Raw genomic sequence first — 19750 nt, 5'->3', positions numbered from 1 at the left:
TGTTTTTACTTTGCCTTGCAGATACTGTGGTCCAGAGCTTTGGGGGAGCAAACGGATGGTTTGTTGAAAGAGTGGTTGCTCAGTCCTCTTTCCTGCTTCGTTTGAGGATGGTAGTGGTAGCACCTGGGCAGTGACACGAGCAGTTGAGTGGCACGTGGATGGGAAGGGACACGATGGCTGTGATGGGGAGTTCCTCAGGCTGGGCACGGGGTGCCCTTCTGCCACTGGTGTGTCATCTTATGGCCATCACAGGGACTGACAGGGACCTGGAAAGGGCAGCACGGATGTAAGAGGTATATCTGGATTTCCTGAGCTAGGAATATGTTGGCGTCGGTCTATAAAAGCCACAAATTTCATCAGCTAAAGGTCAAAGTAATTACAGAGTCTAGGATGTTTCCTCCTGGGAAGGAGGCAGCAGGGGCTGTGGTTGCAGTTGTGGGTTTTCACCTTCTGCAGGGTGGCTTGGAAAGTGTTAAATCCCAATCTTCCCTGTAGTCAGGTTATGCCATTAAGGCAGAATGAATGAGGAAACAATTTAGAAACAGGACTTGGCTTACCTTGCAGCGGGCTGGTGGAAATTGCTGCCTTGTGAGGTGGGAGTGAGGCAGCTCAGAGCTGGAGCTGCAGCAATGCTCTTACCTCTGCCAGGGTGGGTGCGAGAGTCCTTGGGCCCCTGCCTCACTTTAAGAAAGAAAAAAGCCTCATCACAATAACCCAGTACTTCTGGGATGACACCAAAAGCCCCACGAAGCTCACAAAGCCACCGAGGCAGCGTCAGACTTGCAGCTGGCCTTCTGCAAGCACCTCACCTGTGCCTTACCTTTGGCGTGAAGGACTCGTTTCTGATCCCATCGTGCTAATGTCAGCGAGGAGCATCTTTGCTGAAGCTGGCATTGCCCTAACTGGTATCAAAAGGGAGGGCCTTTATCTTCCCGCTACCTGTTGGTGGGGGAGGCCGGTAGCACCGGGAGGGTGTGCTAGTTGGGAAGCAATGGTTAGAGAAAAGGGCTGCAAGCTGGGTGCCTCCTTTCTCATCCCTTCCTGTTAATGGCAGTTAAGCTCTTTTTGCTGCTTTAATCCTCACTGACTTACTTGGCAGTTTCTGAACTCCTTCAGAAAGCATTCACACAGCAAAACTCTTCTTTTTTTTTTTTTTGATAGCAGCTGGAGGACCATCTACTGATGGACTCTGCTGCCTGTGTTAATGAATTGAGCTCCCACTTTGAATTCCAGTGCCTGAACGGCCTCTTTCTCCCTCTTCAGGTGTACGACTTTGCACTATCGCCAGGACCTGCCGCCAACCAGCGTCATCATCACCTTCCACAATGAGGCCAGGTCGACCCTGCTAAGAACGATTCGGAGGTAAGAGCTCCTGGTTTGCTGGAAATGCTCTTATTTATAAACACTCTTAAAAAAGGATGAGTGGGCTAGAGATTTTCATGGGTAAAGGCAGAATCTGTTTGCACTCACTGCAGCAATGGGACTGGACCTACCAACTACAGTCTCAAATGATTGCCAGGAGAAATTAGCATGAAAGCTGGTCTCTGAGAAGTAGGTTTTACAGTGGGATGCTCAGGAAAGTAAGTAGCTGTGTTCCCTTTGCAGGGTCTATCACGGGGTGCTCTTGGGGGAGCGGCAGAAGATTAGACAGAATCTGGGATAAGAGGCTTTATATCCAGCTGGGTATCAGTGCTCAGCTGTATTTTGTCCCAGTCCTCTAGGGACAGCTATGATTCTGCAGATGTCTGCTCCAGTACTGCTGTTTGAGCTCCTCCAGTGACCCGTCGAGTGCCAGAAAGGCTTGCTAATTGAGAAGCCCTAATGGTGCACATGCAGACTAGATTTTCAAGGATGGTTTCTGTACTCCTCTGGATACACGGTGGAGCGCTCCGGGCATGTGGCCATTCCTTCATTTGTCGGTTTGTTCTTGGCTGTGTTTTGCTGTAGGGGATAGACTAAAGGCTTCATTTTCATTGCAGGTTTTTGAAGTCAGCATTTAACCCCAATATGTGCCTTGAATCTGCCAGTTCTCTTGTAGGAAGGTTTAGTGACCTTTGAGGGGTCTATCTCCAGGTCTCAGCTGGTGGGTTCCTCTGTAGCGAGCTTGGGTGTGCTCAGCTCTGTGCCAGTAATAAGCGTTTTGCAGGTGTGTCTCATGCCCACATAGGGAAGGTTCGTGCCCTGCTGCAAGCCTTGTCAGTTAAACCCTGGCATGCCCAGGGACCCCTTGCCATCATCGGTACTGGTCAGACTGGGGTTGCTGGTTGGGGGGAGGCTTCAGCAGTGCCCTGTTCACTGTCATGTCCTCACTGGGGTCTTCTCTGAAAACAGCAGCCTGAGGTGAACATATCCAGTGCCACAAGTGAGTTTGATAGTCCTGAAATTGAATTCCTGCTTTGCTTTATGGTTTCATGCCTGTCGTGCTTTAACCCCAGATGGCAACTAAGCACAATGCAGCTGCTCACTCACTCCCTCTGACCCAGTGGGATGGGGGAGAGAATGGGGGGGGGGAAAAAGTAAAACTCGTGGGTTGAGATAAAGACAGGTTAATAGGACAGAAAGGAAGAAAATAATAATAATGATGATGATGATGATGATAATAAAATGACAATAATAATAATAAAAGAATTGGAATATACAAAACAAGTGATGCACAATACAGTTGCTCACCACTCGCTGACCAATGCCCAGTTAGTTCCTGAGCAGCGATCTGCCCCACTGCCTGGTTTATATACTGGGCATGACATCATGTGGTATGGAATACCCCATTGCCAGTTGGGGTCAGCTCTCCTGGCTGTGTCCCCTCCCAACTTCTTGTGCCCCTCCAGCCTTCTTGCTGGCTGGGCATGGGAAGCTGAAAAATCTTTGACTTAGTCTAAACACTGCTTAGCAACAACTGAAACCATCAGTGTGTTATCAACATTCTTCTCCTACTAAATCCAAAATATTCCACTATACGAACTACTAGGAAGAAAATTAACTCTATCCCAGCCGAAACCAGGACAATGCCTGATCCCATCTCCTTGCTTCACACTTAAAAATCTATCACTGCTTTCTCTCTCTAGGGTATGTGGATTTCGCATGTGCATAGCACTGACACTTGACGCTGTGTACCGCTTCCTCGATCCTGGACCTTCTCTTATATCTTTACAGTGCCTTGCATAGGTTTACCATCCCCTAGAACCCATTGTAACAGAGATGGCAAGGGAAAGCCAAGTGCAGTCCTATAGCCCCTGAGATATAGGATGCTTATAACATGTAAAGTGCACGGATGGACTTTAATCTCATTTCTCCCCATAACTCAGCACTTGACTGTCCTGGCAGGTATGATCATGAGTGATGTTGTCACATGAGAGATGTTAGACCCATGATACGGCTCTTATGCCTGGGTCCCCCAGATCTGATTTCATTAGAGAACTGTTCATTGCAATGATGGCAAGGTTAGAAATACAGGTAGTTTGAATTTTTCCTTCTTCTTCTAGGATATTGTCCTCTGAAGTTTCTGATTTCCCGTTATAAAAAGACTTTCTTCCTTGTTCCTCTTCTTTTCTTTGCTTGACTTGATTAGTTGGCTTTACTGCCTTTCTTACCCGGTTGCGTGTGATTTCCACCACAGCTTTGTCCCTGTTCACTGCTCCTCCCCGCTCATGTGCCCCGGCAATTCCAGTGCTCGTGTTTTGTCTGTGGGGAGGTTTTCCCCAGCTCTGGGGCCCCTTCTGAGCCCTCTTTCCCGTAGGCTGATCTCCAAATGGTGCCAAAGCCCTGTGGAGCATCCCACTGAGCTGCACCGCAGAGGCAAGCCTGGGCAGCGAGGAACCGAGATGACAGCCTTGGGTCCCCATCTCCCCTGCCTCTCCTTGGGCTGAGATCCTGAGCTCTCCTGAGCTTCCTCTCCGTTTTCTGGTCCCCACGGTTTGGAGGTGCCTCCTGGAATCAGGGTTCACTGTTTTCCTCCTGGATGCAGTACTTAGAGGCTTGCTTTGATCCAACTGGCCCTAAGGGTACCAGCCCTTGGTCGCAAGTCACACTGGTGACGTGGCTCCTGCTCTGCTCCTCTCGAGCCATGATTGTGCACATATTGCCACCTCCCTGCCTGTTTTTGGACCCAGCTGAGAGCTCATCTGCCTCTTCAGCCTCTGTAGGTTAATTTGCTGTGCCTTCTGACTGCTCTGGGTTTTTTTCCCCTTGCTTGGCAAATGCTTAGTTTAATTAGATCTTCCAGATAACTCCATCCCACGGTGGCTGTAACAACATGGATCATTTTCCATGGCCATTCAAAACAAGCTCTGTCCTCCTGACACTGCTTTGTGCCTTTTGTAGCAGTCTGTGGCCAAGTGTCTCCAAGCACTTTGAGCATGGCGGTGAGTAAAACGGGCACCTCTTCTACCCTGTTCTCCCCAGTACATCTCCATGGTGCACTCTTGGTATAACCCAGGTGACAGACGGACAGACTGAGGAACAGGGAGGTGATTTGTCTGGGGCTGGTGGAAGATTTTGGGTTGCAAACCTGGTTTTCTGAGTTCCAGCAAGCTGGGTTTTCCAGCCTCATTGCAGAATGAATGTTCTCAGTTAACCACCGTGGCAGGAGCAAGAAACAGGGCAAAGGGACATTGCTTGGCTTGTCCAAAGCCATGGGTGGTGGGGCATTGTCCCCCCAAAGGGAGCGCTTCTTACAGGACCCCATGTAAACACGGAGGAGTGGCAGAGGGAAACGCTGGTGAAGGCACCCTCTAGCAGGGGAGGAAATCAGCTCTTGCAGAAGGGACCGCGTACACGACAAGCAGGAGGGATTTTGCTATTCCTGCGCTTTTCCTGGGTGCTTGAGAGCTTTAATGCTCACCGAATGCGGAGGCTGAATTGTACTGCAGGCTCAGTGTGTTGCATGTGGCTCTTGATGAGGATGCGAGTGCTCTGACCCATGAAGCAGAGGTGCCAACACGCAGCCTCCGCAGCACCCCTTACGCAAGTCATGTTGTGAACATTTGGGACGGTTCATTTATGAACAATTTGCGTCGTCAGAGCTATTGAGAAAAGCTAGTGGACTGTGTTGAATAATGAATTAATGTAAAAGTTTCATGATCTTTTCTCTGACTGTTTGCCAGCTGGAAGAAAAGGAGGGGGGAAAAAAAAAAAAGCTAAATTAATCGAATGCCCAGTTCTCTGCAAACGATGTAGTCAGCATTTATAAATGCGTTATCTAACTATGCTTGTGAATATGTACAAGTGTCCAGGTAGCAGGGGTGGGTGCCATGAGAAAGGGAAATAGAAAAGGGGAGAAGAGGCCAGAAAAGAGGAAGTGGTGAACAGCAAAGTAGCTCTTGAGATTTTATTTTTTTTTTTTTTTTTTACTGTGCAGACAGTGAAGAAACTACCTTTGGGTTGTTGTTTCAGCCACTCACTTCTCGAATTACCTTGGGCAACTTTCTTATCCCCCTGCGGTTTGGTTTCACCTTATTTCAAGCTCCAAGGCTCAGTGCATTAAAGATGGTGAGAGTCTCCAACAGTACAGGGATGGGACCATGTGAGTAAACCCAAGGAGGGAAGGCAGGAGCAAGGGAGAGAATAAGCAATACAGAGGCATTTAAAAAAAAACCCAAACAATTTCTTTCCTCTCCTTCCATCCTGTGCTAGCCTGGATTTAGGAAGGGAATCCAGCTCATTACCCAGCTAGCTCTAGCTGCGCAGCTCCTCCGGCGGGAGAGCTTAAGGATGTCCCCAAGGCCATAGCAGTCACTGGAGGAGAAGGAGCAGCGTGGCCAGGAAAGATGTACTTCTCATCACCTGGGGCTGGGCTGGGTGCTGGGATTCTCGACAGCGATGGGTGATAGTGCCTCCCCATCTTGTAACCCTGTGTGGTTAGGGGGATCTACTCCATGGCTTGCTTATGAGAATATCATCCCTTTTCCTTTGCCGTCCCTCCTCCGCAGGCATCGGCATGCTCACATGCCGAGATGTGGCCACCGCTGGGGGACCAGTTGTGCTTTCAGGGCTTGATGCAGTGTGGCATCCCTTGCCAAGGTCCACGGCGGGGGCAAGGCTTGGTGCGTGCCCCATCCCTGGGAGCATCCCTGGAAGCGGCAGGGAGCGAAACACTGCCTGCCCTGGAGGCAGAGCTGAGGAAGGCAGAACTGCAGGCAGCCTGGGGTGATGCTCTGCTTTGCTCCCGGACCATCAGAGACCACCATGCTGTGACTTTCTCCAGCAATGCAATTTTAGGAGCTTGATGGCTGGTCAGCGCTGGCGCAGGCTGGGCAGGAGAGAAGTGTAGGAGGCTGTCGTGCCGGCGACCTGCCAGGCAGAGGGTGAGACAGTCCTGTTTACTCTGCTGAGTGGTCTTCATTTATTTATTCTTCAAACTTGCAGCTGGGGAGCTCAGAACAGGAATAAGGAGACTTAATTATTTACCTCTCGCTGACAAACCAAAACACATCCTTTGGCGAAAGTCCTGGTGCGAGTGCTGTGAATACCACATCAAATATTTAGATCATTAATTAGTGGGGAGAATATCGTGCCTTTCATTTTCCTGTGCTTGTAAGTTAGAGAAGTGAGGTTCTGGACAGCCAGCACCTTGCACCTTCCCCTCACGCCACTACCTTGTCTGCATCCAGACGCATCTGAGACAGGGAAATGACAAAGACGCGCACCTCCTTCCGTAGGTAGTGGTGACACTGTATAGAGCCTGTGCCATAACTGAAACGAGTTTGATTAAAGAAGCAAAACCAAGCCAGGTGTTGCACAGAAACTGTATAATTAGCACTTTGTGCCAACTATTTTTTAATTTTTTTTTTCTTCTTTTTGCTTAAACCCTGGACTTTTTTTTTTCCCTTAATTTGCTAATCATCTCTCACGGTGACTAAGTACACAGCCCTCCATGCGCTTTTACCTTTTGATGTTAACACAAGAGAACTCTTGAATTTCAAAGAGGTTGGTGGGTATTTGAAAGAATAAAATGCGAAAGCTGCAGTGTAATCAAAGCTCATTATGGTTATTCTTGGTGTGATGTCTCTCTTCCTACATAATTAGCTATTTTGGGTTGTTGAAGCAGTTCATTTTGGTGGGCACTTTATCTCCACGCTTTCGGTCTGATTTTGATAATTTTGACCCTTGGCCCTTTCAACACTTTATTATACCCCCAAAGGTGTATTTTTTTCCCCTAACAAGTCTCCATGTCTTGCCATGGAGAGAATTAACAGGTTCATGAGTTCCCGAGGATCAATGTCCACAGTCACCTCTCTAAAGCAACTGGTACTCTGGGTGATGACCAAAACCATACTGATCTTCTGTCAGAAGGTCTGAACTCCTCCATGGAAACATTTTCCATGTCTTACATGTCAGGGTGACTTTTGCACTGGTATTTATTTGGAGATGAAATTGTTGGATCCAGTGCTTACCTTTGGGTAGGTGGAAAAGGATCCCAGCAAATTGTTGAGGAGGACAGAAGAGGGACCTTACGGTGAAAATTTAAGGTGAAATTCTCCATGGCTACATCTGCATAATGTCTGCTAAATCCATTGAAACAAAGAAACTTTGAGTATTAACTTTTCAAGGTAATTCAGCAGCAAATCTGGTCTTAATGGGTTGAGTAAGCGTAAGCACTTTCTGCACTAGAGGCATGAGTTTTCATTTCAGTGGTAACGGGTCTTTTGGCCATTTAAGGGAGAAAGTGTTGTCATCTCTGGCTCAACAGAACTTGAAAGCTGTTTTGATTTGTTAAAATATGTCCATCACTGCAGTATATCTACTTATGTTTGATTTCAGGGAAAAAAAATCTATAAATACCAGAGGTACTTCAAAGCACTATAATATTAATTGTCTTCTGATTTTATCCATATAAAAGGTAAAAAAAAAAAACATGCACACACATAAAGAAAAGAAAGTATTAAAAAAAAAAATCAAAGCTGAGCAAAGGCACAAGTAATAGGAAAGCTGGCTTTGAATTTTTAAAAGTGCTTTTATGTCTATCTGAAAAAACCAAACCTGTAATGTCGAAAACGTGCAGGATTCAGTGCCTTTGTTTCCCGTGCTCCCCAAGGAGCGCTGCAGGAGGGGTGTTCATAATCTCCCGTGTCTCCAGTGGCATGGGTGCATTACCGCGTGATTAATAGAGCACAGGTAGGAAATGCGTTGGAGACGTGAATTTGGCTTTGCTGAAAAGCCGGCGTCCTTGCCCTCGGCTGCGTTGGGAAGTGGGCTGCGGTCACGGCGTTGCAGCCTTGGCTGTGGATCTCTTTGTGCCTGCATCAAGTGGCCCTTAGCTTCGTGGCAATTTTGGGGCTTGCGGGTGTCTGTGCACAGACTTGCAAGGGCAGAAGTGAGCTCAAAGCCCGCTGAAATCAGTGGACGTCAGGGCCCTTAGAGCCACAATAGACCCAGCCTTTGGACCACCCTCACCAGGGCTTTGTTCACGTGGAATTTGGGAAAGTGTGGCACGGTGAGTGAGTCCCACGAGGGAAGTGATGGGAGAGGGCCGCGATGGTGCGGGCTGAGGCTGCTCGCAGTGCCAGGGGATGCTGCGTCACTCACGGTGGTGTCTCTCATTAACCCCGTGGAAGGATGACGGTTCATGGAGCCAGAGCGGTCCTTGGAGACATCCCTCCCCTGTCAGTCAGCATGCTGACTTTTTCCCCCTTGCTCTGGTCAGCCCTCCGCATCCCACAGATGGCCGTCGTTGGCATTCAGGGGACATCATCCCTGATTTACAGGGTGGCAAGCTGAGGCACAGAGTTGGCAGCGAACTGCTTGACCTGGGAATGGCGGGAGCCTGCAGCTGAGCAGAGACTGGGCTGCACATCTCCCCAGCCCAGCGCCTTGAAAACGGTCCATGCTGGATTTTCTTCCATAAGAGGTGCCCTGGGGGGAATTCCCCTAAGGCACTGAGTACCGCTATGAGCCCAGGTCTGAGTCTACAGCCCAGGGCAGTGGTTTTGATTGAGTTATTCTTGCTGGCACCAGCAAAAGTAGAATTAGCCCCATTGCGACCACCTTCCTGGAGAGTTAAGCCCTGCATTGCACTTCCAGCAGCCGAATCTATAGGGGAGACTGGGCAGAGGCAGGCTTTGAATATTCAAGTTGCCTGCTGCCTCCCCACCTCCCGCTCTTGGAGGGTTATTTATTTATTTTGCTGGCTTTTTTACAAGTCTGCTTCTTTTCTGCAGGTTTCACCAGCTTAGGTTTCCAGGCAATCAGCGCTTGTTAAATATTCCACTGAGCATGATATTGCTCTCCTGTCTCTCTGTACTGGCGCTCAGCTGCGGTAATTTGCTGAACTCAGCTCTCGCATATGGGGATTTTTTAAAAATAACAAACCTATTAATAATAATAATTAAAAAACACTTGACAGGTGGGAACAGCACATCTAAATTGTTCTGTGTGCCCCAGCGGGAGGAGGGGCATTCAGCCACTTTTTCTAATACTTTGTGCAAGCTGTGGGTGTTGGCGAGGCGGTGCTGTCTAACCCTGCTTGGTGCAAGCCTTAGTGATGCCAGGGTGGCCGCAGCAGCTCCTGGCTGTTAGGACTCCCACCATGAGTGTTGCTTAGGGGACAGAGGCTTTTTCTTCCTGCCCACCCCTTATCATGCAAGGCATCTGAAGCAGGGGGAAAATCATGGCTTTTGCCAAGATCCTGAAACTGGAGGAGGCAGGGATTGTGTTTCCAGGGAATGTAGTTCTTGGAAGTGATTTTTGAGGAGCTCCACAAGGGAGGTGCCAGCCTTACCCACTCTGGTCTGAGATAAACCCCCCTTTTTTTCAGGATTTCTGTTGGGGGAAAAAACCCAACCAAACAAACCGTGGAGGGAGGATCCATTTCAAGCATCTGCCTTAAGATGTCCTGTTGTCCTTCCAAAAAAATCCAGCTCAACTCTTTCTCTCTGGAGGGTTGTAATCCCAGCACCTGGTGGGGTGGGGGTACACCAGCGCAGGCACCTGGCAATAGGCATGGATACTCCAAGCTGTCCTGGGTGGGGTGGGCTTGTGATTTCTCAACAAGAAGGTTTCATCAGAGAAATGCAGCCCTTTGGCTGAATGTCCTCAGATATCTGGGGGTGATGCCGTGAGACCCCTCGGGGTTCCTGCCAGCTGGGCTGGTGGCTCCCGAGCACCCAAGTGCCCCGGGGATCCTGCCCTTCAGAGCCCTCTTGACTGGGGTCTGGGCCAGGGAGGTAGTTTTCCAGACTTCCAGGCTTTTTGCTGGAGCTTTGGGAGCCTGAGAGACTGGGGAAGCCTGTCAGTAAGGGTCTGGAGGTATCAGGGGCTTCAAGGTTTTTAGCCCGTGGGGTGTCTGCCCTCTTATGCCAGTGGCAGGTTTGAAGGTTTTGTCTAACCCAGACCAGAAGGCAGACCCAGAGTCTGAAATTTGGGGGGGGGTGGATTTTAAATCCTGTGTGAAAAAGGAGCCACACTGAGGACGAAGGCAAAGAAGTTTAAAAGCTGGAAAAGCCCGTACAACCCAACTGGCATTATCAAAGCCCAAGTCAAGCGCTTAGGAGATTTTTGGGATGCCCTGGGGTTTCTGCTTCAAGAAGTTAGCCTTGACCCTCTGCTGGGGCAGGATTTTAAACACTTGTAATTCTGCTGACCTCTGCACCGTGCAAGAAAGGGGAAGAACAGGTCTAGATTTTTAAATAATAATAATAATAATTACTAATAATAATACCACCCTTCGTGGCTTAATTAAGGGAAGATTGTAGCTTTCAGCCACATTTCAGTGTCTGTCCACCTGGAGGGAGCTGTGAACCACATCCTCCAGCCTCTCTCTTTCATTAAATAGGTGCGCTCCAACCCTGCTCTTATCCTCTCGGCAGTCTCTAAAACACAATCAGCCCACAGATAAAAACAGGAGTTGTCCTGTCATGGCTGTGAGCTCTGTAAAGATGGGTTTGAGCTGGGTAATTTTCTCTGTGCTGGCCCTGCTGTCGGTGGACACTGTATCATTAGCCCCAGGAGAGGTGGTGGGGTGACAGCAGCTTTGCTATAAGCCCCGTTAGGAAACTTGGTGCGATATGCATGTTGCTGAAAAGCCGGTTTCTTGTTTCTCCTGGCTTTACATGGTGCTCTGCTTTTGCTCACAAAGGTGGGAAGGGTTAATCTCAGCTATTTCCCAGGAATACCGGCTGCTCAACTCTTAGATCAGGCTACGGGAAGCTGATAGCTGGGCCCTGTAGGTTACTGGGGGGTGGTTTCTGGGTCTTATCTAGTATATACTTTCTGGAAATCCAAGACTGGTCTTCTGTGCTTTGGCAGAGATCAGTTCCTAGGCTTTCCTGCTCCATTTGCTGAGTTGTTGAGTTGGTCAAGCACTGTCATGGATTTTCTCTCTTCGTTCTTTAGCGTGCTGAACCGCACCCCAGTGCACCTCGTCCATGAAATCATACTAGTGGATGACTTCAGTGATGATCGTAAGTGACCCTTTCTATGTTAAAAGCAAGGGGCCAAACTGAAAGAGAGTGTGAGAGACTGGGATTTACGCAGAGAGGGGGGAAGAGTTTGTCAAAGTGGAAGGAAATTTAAAGCTCCGTAGGTGTAGAGAGCAAACCCCGCTGTGCAGGTTTGCATCGCCGCATGAAGAATTAAAATTCCAAATGATCAAACCTCTTCTCATGAATATAATACAAGAAAAGCGCATGGCAAATAGTTTTTATGCCCAGTAGACATGAATCCAATCCTTACCCGGTTGTATTCTGCCGCAGCTATGGTGTGTTTAATCTGGCTTTCAGCTGCAGCCAGGAGCAATTCTGGGTTGACACCACTGGAATTGCGCAGGATAATGATAGTCTGACCCTCCTGATGTATGCACATGTTCTGCATACATTTATGTAGGTGGCCAGCAACTCTTGATTGATTTTTTTTTTTTTTTTTTTTTTTTTTTTTAATTCACCCTCTTTTTCACCCATGTGAAGAGGATTTCCTGCATGGGTTGCCCATTTCTGAGATGCGCCATAAATAGCACTGTACACCACAGACAGCCCACCTCCTCCTGCCATTCTCTCCTGGTAAATAGCGTGACTCAAGTGAAATCAATAGGTCTGATCTCTAGCAGAAGTCGGTAGCTGAAATCCCAGGAGCTTCCAGGGAACCACCCCAGCTAAAGAGCTTGCCTGGTGAGATGGGTGAGTGGAAGATTCAGGTGCTGAGACTAAGTGCTCAAAAAAAGTGTCTCAGGCATAAAAAGGATGATGAAATACACCTAGACTGAGCTGTCCATGGCACTTACATTTCAAGGAGCTGCAAGATGTAGCCATTTACTAGGAAATGTGAAAACTAAGCCAGAGAGGTTAAAAAAAAAGGATCTATCCTTTGCTCTTGGATATTATAAATAGGCACTGCCTCAGAGAGCATTAGGGACAGATTTCACATGAGACCCACTTCTTGGCATCGACACCTCCCTGGGGAGTCGCTGAAGCCGGGGGAAGGGGTTGCAGTGATTACGGTGAGCTTTGGAGCGACTCCAGCGCATGGGGGGCCAGGCTAGGCAAGCCTGAGGACTGGCAGAACGGCTGCGATGGAGAAAAGGAGCAGGTGCAAGGACTCGAGCTGCCCCGGCGTACAGCAGAGCAGGCTTTTTGAAGGGTGGAGGAAGTAAATGCCAGTTTTTTGGCTAAATAGACAAAGCGCTTGCCTTCCTGAAAGGAGAAAGGTTTGTAGAAATGCAGTTTCCCTGCCACAGCACACCCGATGGTGTGAGCCTTGGAGAAGGAGCAGGGCTGGGTTTAAGCTCCTCTCGTTCCTGGGGCACCACGGGGAAGCCTGTTTCCCACCTAACTTAGAGCAGCCCCTCAGCTACTCGAAATCAGTGCTTCTCAGCTGTCTTACATCTCCTTTCCTGTGATAATCTGAGCCTGCTGGCATCTAGTCTGCATGCATTTACATAAAATACATCTATTTGCATAATATGCTGTATACACACGGTCAGTTTTTTCCCTGCAACCCACCCCAAGCAATTGGTGCTTTTATCTCATGCCTAGTTGTGTCTCATTTCTCACCTCTCTCTGTCTGTTGACCTTTTATTCACTGGGATGCAGTTGCTCTGCACGTGGGTTCCCACACTTCCCAGCAAATCTCCATCATAGGTCTGTAGCCAACCCCTGCCACTTCTGCCCCCCTCGTATGCGCAGAGCAACGCAGCCCTGTACCCCAGTTGTTAGGGATACCGGTATGGTGATGCCTCTGGTCAACAAAGATTGCTGGAGGGGATGAAAGCACTCAGAGGTCCATGCGGGCTGATGGGGTGGGTGCCAGGGATGGGGCACATGCACGTGTGTTTACAGTGCCGAGGAAGAAGAGGCAGAGAAGTGGTGAGAGGTATGACGGGGCTGCGGAGGTCACGGCATGGGTGTGCGGAGGTAGAGGGGACTGTGATGGGTGCAGATGCCTGCAGAGCCAGCTCTTGCTGGGAGAAATCTGGGTGAGGAAGGATGCTGGGGCTGCAGGCAGCACCGGGGCGAAAGCAATGGCAGCAACTGCATGTGGGATTGCAGGACCTCCCTAGCTCAGGTGTGGGTGGCTGTGTGAGCTCTCTGCCCCATGGAGCTGCTGCCCCAGGTATGAGGAGCCCTTGGATGCTCCATAGGACTCTCTTTGACCATCATTTTCTCCTTGCTGAGGGCTTGCGGGTCCCCTCAGGAGGCTCCTGCCCCTCCACACGGACATGCATCAAACAGCTTTTGTGTTGCTTTGCAGCTACCAAAAATAGTCATTTGCATTAATGTGCAAAAACTCCGACTCTGTCCCCAGCCACAGCTCTTCTACACTGACTTTCCAGTGTAATTCAGCTGTTCTCGGTGTAAATCTGCTGGGTTTACACTGGTTTTATGAAAACTGCTGCTCTGCCAGTCCTGATTTACACTGCATGAGCTGAGGGGTAAGACTGTTGTGCCCCAGCAGAGCAATCGCCCTAACAAGGCATCAGCCAGTCCAGGACGGGGTCCTCTCCCTGCTCCCAATCTCCCCTAGGACCATTTCTGCTGCCAGAGCCACCATGAGGGCTGAGGGTGACATGTCCTCCCTTTGTGTTTCCCAAGCTGATGACTGCCGCTTGTTGGGCAAGCTCCCCAAGGTGAAGTGCTTGCGGAACGGACGGCGAGAAGGTAAGAGCTGCCTGCCCAAGACCCAGGTGGGAAACCCAGATTTTGGGAGACGTGAGAGTGATGGAGCAGGGGGGGACCTCCATGGAGTGGGCGACAAGGGAGGTCAGTGGCTCCTGTGGATGGGCGGCCCTGATAAAAGGAGATGTGATAAAGGCCTGGGATTTGAAATAGATCCCCCCTCTCTCGCTGAAAAAGATGGGACTATTAAGATATCCAATGAGGCTCAGCTGTAGCTTATTAACCAGAAAATTAGAACAGGCAAAACAAAGCCCCGGGTCTTATTTTTAAAGATGTTTGCTCTAATGAAAGAGAGGAGATCTGCTCCTGCTGCTTCTGTGGGATTTTTTTTTTTTTTAAATAATTAATTATATTTGAAAGATTAAGAAGGACTATATGGAGGATGAATGTACGTCCTACTGGGCTGCGGCTGGCAACCTTTTGAGACATTTTCCAGCTCCCTATAGTCTGAATGGGTGTTTTCAAGTCCTGCTTTGCAGTATTAGGAAAACAAAAAACAATGAAGTTTTTTCATGCTGAAAATCGAAGGCGTGAGTCCAGGTGTGTGTCAGGTTGTGGTGATGGAGGAGTGGAGAGGGTTTGTCTGTGGATTCTTTCTGCAGAAGGTTTCAGATCTACAGGTCTGGTCTCAAGGTGGCATCACCTCCCCATGGGTGTAAGAGATATACCTGCTTTGGCAGGAGGGTAGGGGAGGTCTCCATAGACCTGCACCTCCTTCTCACCTTTCTCTCCTGTGTTATGGGGGTACATATGTGCTCACCCCCAGCCCTGGATGGACCTGCAGGTATCGGTGCTCTATAAAGCCGTCAGGATTTGGGTACTGTCGTGGTTTAACCCCAGTCAGCAACTAAGCACCACGCAGCCGCTCACTCAACATTCCTCTCATACCTAACTCAAAAACATAGCACTGTACCAGCTACTAGGAAGACGATTAACTCTATCCCAGCTGAAACCAGGACAGGTACCCAGCCTGGAGGGCTTACCTCACTTAATACATCACGGAAGCTGTATCCTTTGCGACCTGGCAGGATTTGGGGAGGGCTGGGTTGGGTACAGCAGACTGTGCCTACCCACAAGACCGTAGAAGTTGCAGAGAGAGATACAGGAACAACCTAGGTTGCAGGAGGTGACCTTGGCAAATGCTGGATTGCTCCAGGCTTTGTTCTCCTGTCCCTCTCCCTCCTCCTCAGAGGCTGTTCCCTGACCCCTTTCCTCGAGGGAATTTTAATATGAAAGTGAGTGACCTCCTTCTGCATGGACCTGATGCGTGGCTGCTCCCTGAAACCCTTCTGTCTCTCTATCCGCTCCTGTCTCCCTTTGTATTACCATTGTTTCTCCTTCACCAAGAAGCTCTGCTCCCCTTGAGCAACTCGCGTGTCCTCTTGTTTGCCAACGGACCATCTACTTTCTTGCGTTGTGGTTCACTTGAGCATTGGCTGCAGGCAGGAGGAGTTGGAAAGCCAGTTGACTCCTGCATAAATAGGAACAGAGCATCTTCAAGAGCAGTGATCTTGCCAAGGAGTCTAGTATGAAATCCATGTGTGCGGCTGTTTTCCATGACTTCCCTCTTTGTTCATTTTTCTCTCACAAACACACGCAGCGATCCAGCTCCAGCTCCGAAGGGCTCTAAATTCACCATCAGCACCCTGATGAGCCAAGCAGGCTCTTAGCACCTTGAGAGCCGACCTTCTTTACTTGGTGGAAAATGTGTTCCCATTGAGCTGCAGATCAGCAGTGCCCCCAGGGTGGGAGAGGGATCTGGGGGTCACTGGGACACGGAAAGGGGCACAGCAGGGAAAAGTCAGCAGTCTAAGAAAAGCCTAATTCTGGCACAAGGTGATCCCACCCTCGACTCCCCTGGCCCATTCCCCACTGACTTACATCTATGTTAGATTTATTACTTGCAGGGGGTTATGAAAGCATTTTGAGTCGTGTTTTGCCCCAGAAGGTGACAGTAGAAATAATTGCACAAATTAAGGATTGGCATAAATGCCATAAGTCATTAATCTTGGTGGAGCTGTTTATTTGCTTTGGTGACCTTGGGAAATGGTTGACATGCCTTGCAGTGCCGGGAAGGAGGCAATGAACCCGAACCATGTTTTATCCAAGTGGGATTTAGACGGGTCACAACCCAGGAGACGCACAAGTGCAAGAGACCGTGCTGGAGGAGCCCGGGGACATTGCCCATCCATCTGGGCAGCAGCTGACATGGTGTGTCCCTGAACAGGTCTGATCCGGTCCCGAATCCGAGGGGCGGATGTGGCACAAGCAGGAGTCCTGACCTTCCTCGACAGTCACTGCGAGGTGAATAAGGACTGGCTGCTCCCTCTGCTGCAGAGGATCAAAGAGGTGAGTGCTCCTGAGAGACCAGGGCTGCCCTCAGGGGATGCGTCGCTGACGTCCACCTCCTCTTCCCTCTTAATGGGCACGACCACCCAACTGTAACCAACTGCATGCGGGCATCCGAGTAAGAAAGCGATGAGCTTCTGGGGTGCAAAGTGGCCTTCCCTGGTCTTCCTCTACCCAGCAGCCAGGTGGGGTCGTCTCCGTGACTGGGAGAGCATGTGGGTGCCTCCTGGGGCCGTGGGGCTCTAACTGGCAAGCACAAGTTGAGTGGTGAAAGGGGAATACGTGGGCAGTGCTCCAGCGGAGTTTTTAATTAGGCTCATGTAAAATGCTCAGTGCTGATGATTTAAGGGAGTGACGGCTCCTAGAATAGGGGCCGAATTTAATTTCATGCAAATTAAGCACTAATAAATTGATTTAATAGGATTTAAATTCTGCTGATTTCAGAGCAGACAATGACATTCGCCTTTCGCCGGCGGCAACATTCTCGCCAGACGTGCGCGGAGGCTCCCGGCGCCTTGTCACTTGAGTCAGAGGGAGCTCTGTGCTGGTGACCTGCTGGCACGGCGCAGGGGATGAAGCCTTCAGCTCCAGCGCGGACGCATGGTCCTTTCCCTTCGCTGTGCCTCTTTCCTCCACCCTTGCTACACCTCTGGCTCCTGATTGCTAGTATTTATTACTGGGTAATTTTAAAACTACTGAATTATGTTGAAATAATATTATCTCGAAATGGGCAGCTGCGGAGCAAGGGGAAGGCGAGGCGGTGGGTTACGGAGAAATCCGCTCGGCTGGTGTTCACGGTGCCCCTCGTCCAAGGCGTCCTGCTTTTCACACCTCTATACGTGATAACTGTGCTGGCTGGGCTGCGCATCCCCTGTGTGCAGCAGCGATGGGACAGGGGGAAGGGGGGCACAGCACCAGGTCAGGTCCTGCCGGAGTGGGCGAGGGCGGTCGGTGCTGCTGGTGCTCGTGGCGCAGCCAGCGCTGGAGAGGTCCCAACCTCGGTTTGCAGGCTGGGCCGCAGTGCTGCTGATAAATGGTAATATAATGAAAATGGCCTTTTCATATTATCGATCGCAGCTCTGGTGGAATTATGAGAACACCTGCTATAATACCCCACTCGGGCCTCATAGCCAGCCTGCCCCAGGGTGGGATTCACCACTAAACTTTACAGCATCGGTTGTTCCTCTGAGCTTTTTTAAGGCAAACATTCCTCGTTCTCTGCCAGAGCCCTGCTGTATTTTGGTGAGGAATATCCAGAGCGATTGCCTCTTTCCCAGGCAGAGCTTGTGATGTGTTTTGGCAGGAGAAGGGCAGCAGTGGTGGCAGAAAGGGGACAGGCAGAGCTGCTTTCCCGTGCAGCTCCAGGACTGTGCCCCACGTTCGGCACCCGTGGGGTAGGTGAACGTGGATGCCACGTGCGGCATCGCCGTAGGAGTTTCACTGCATCGTGGTCTGAATATAGCATCAAATGCACGCGTCACCTCCGTGAACTTCTTTTTATTTGTTCTTCTGGGTTAAATCTTTCTCTGGCTGGAAGTAAGGCAGTCTGTAAGCTTGCACTGCTGCTCGTGCTGCTCTTACCCTGCCCAGTGTCTTGCAGGCCAGGCACAAAGGGAGACTTACTATGAAAAGTGTTGAGGGACTTGCAAAGCAAGTGGGTTCCCACTTGCTTGCTTTTTAACTGCTCGCAAAAGCTGCAGGATAAGGGCAGAGAGTCCTCAGTTTCCTTCTTCCCAGGCCCACTATACCCATCCTTTCCATCAGGGTTAAAATATTGATCAATGAAGTGTACGAAATGTTACTGCTGCCACCTTCAGGCTGTGCTACAGAGACGGCTTCCCTGTCCCACCGCTGCGGTGAAGATTAGCCGCTTAGAAAGAGCATTTTCTTACCGTGTTACTCCTAGGAACAGTCTGCTTTGAGCTAATGTGATTTAAGTTTCAAGCAAAAGAGAGCGGTGATTGCCTCGAAGCACACCCGGCACTTTTGCCACCACCAGCCACCCCGCACGTCGCTTCTCTTTTATTTTCTCAGCCAGAACAGCTATTCCTGCAGCCTTCCGTGGTGCAAAATGCCAGAGCCCACGTGTGCCACCATGCACCGGCGTGAAGGTGCCCCTCGAGCCCCACGTCGAGCTTTCCCAGCAGCCGATGGCATCCCCCCCCAGGCTGATGCTCGCTTTCAGGCATGGGCAGCACGTGCCCAGCATATGGATTTGGAAACAAGCAGGACTAGAAAGTCTAAGAGCAAGTGATGGGGTTTGGGGGGGAAGAAAGGGGGTACAGGGGGTCTCAGACCTGTGCCTGGGAGGGTGCCTGTCCCAGGGAGTGGCAGTGACGGTGGGTGTTTTGTACCAGCGTGTTTGCAAGCGTATGACTGTGAGCGCGTGGGCACGGGCTCTTGTTTTTATTTACGGAACAAATATCTCCTAAAGCCATTAACAGTGCATTTCGACTGAATAACTTTTCTAAAAATGTAATTATCCAGCCCAAGGCGTTTTTACAGTATGGCTCAACAAGCTCACCCCAAAACAGGATTTGCAAATGATACTGGCATGATCCAGTAGATGGTGACCCCCTCACTTCCAGCTCAAGCACCCCCCCAGTTTGGTGCTCTCCTAGGGCAGGGGGAGGCAGATGATGGCCCTCTCATCTTGCCTAATGCTGCTGTGGGGTCTGAGGAGCAACCGTGACCCTTTTTGTTGACCATTACAAGGTCGTTATGTAGAGTTTGGGAGACAAGCTGGAGTCAAGGTCTTTTTCCAAGGTTGGAATGCATCCGTTGTCTTCAGGACCATTTTCAGAGTTTTTTCCTGTTGATTTAGTTCCATAATTCGGTTTGTTTGAGAAGTGTATTGGAGAAATGCATTCTCAGGTTTTTGAGAATTCCATGTGAAAGAGGATTGAAGATTTGGGCGTTGTTAATATTAACATGCCCTGGCATGGGAGGGTATCAAAAAAAAAGAAAGGTGAACCTGCGTGTCATAAGATCTGGTGCTCAACCCAAAATAAATCATAGCAACAGCGCTGTGCTCTTGAGCATGCCGTGCTTTTCTTTTGAGGGTCAGAGAGACCTTCATGAAAGCTGAGTAAATATAAATGTTCCCAGGACATGGCAGGGAAAGTGAGGCAGGGAGAAGGTTGCACTGCTGAAGGCTAGCATTTTGCAGTAGTGCACTCAGCCAAGATGTAAAGGGGATTTTCTTGCAAGAAGTTGTGCCGTGCAATGAGTAGGAGTGGAACTGAAATTGAGGACCCGTGTCGGTTAGTTACAAGTGCTCACCAGTAAGATACTTGGGG

At 49.7% G+C, this 19750-nt stretch overlaps 1 protein-coding gene across 1 annotated transcript in view; it reads left to right on the top strand.

Moving 5' to 3' along the window:
• Positions 1-19750, top strand: part of GALNT14 (polypeptide N-acetylgalactosaminyltransferase 14) — a 100962-nt gene that overhangs the window by 58297 nt on the left and 22915 nt on the right. The window contains exons 3-6 of the mRNA XM_030035264.2: positions 1264-1362; positions 11329-11396; positions 14019-14084; positions 16330-16451. Of these exons, the coding sequence (XP_029891124.1) occupies positions 1264-1362; positions 11329-11396; positions 14019-14084; positions 16330-16451 (355 nt within the window). The remainder of the gene's footprint in view (positions 1-1263; positions 1363-11328; positions 11397-14018; positions 14085-16329; positions 16452-19750) is intronic.

Source organism: Aquila chrysaetos, chromosome 13 (genome assembly GCF_900496995.4).
Source record: "Aquila chrysaetos chrysaetos chromosome 13, bAquChr1.4, whole genome shotgun sequence".
Taxonomy (NCBI): domain Eukaryota; kingdom Metazoa; phylum Chordata; class Aves; order Accipitriformes; family Accipitridae; genus Aquila; species Aquila chrysaetos.
Note: the sequence above shows the minus strand (reverse complement) of the source record. Positions and strands in the feature narration are given on the sequence as shown.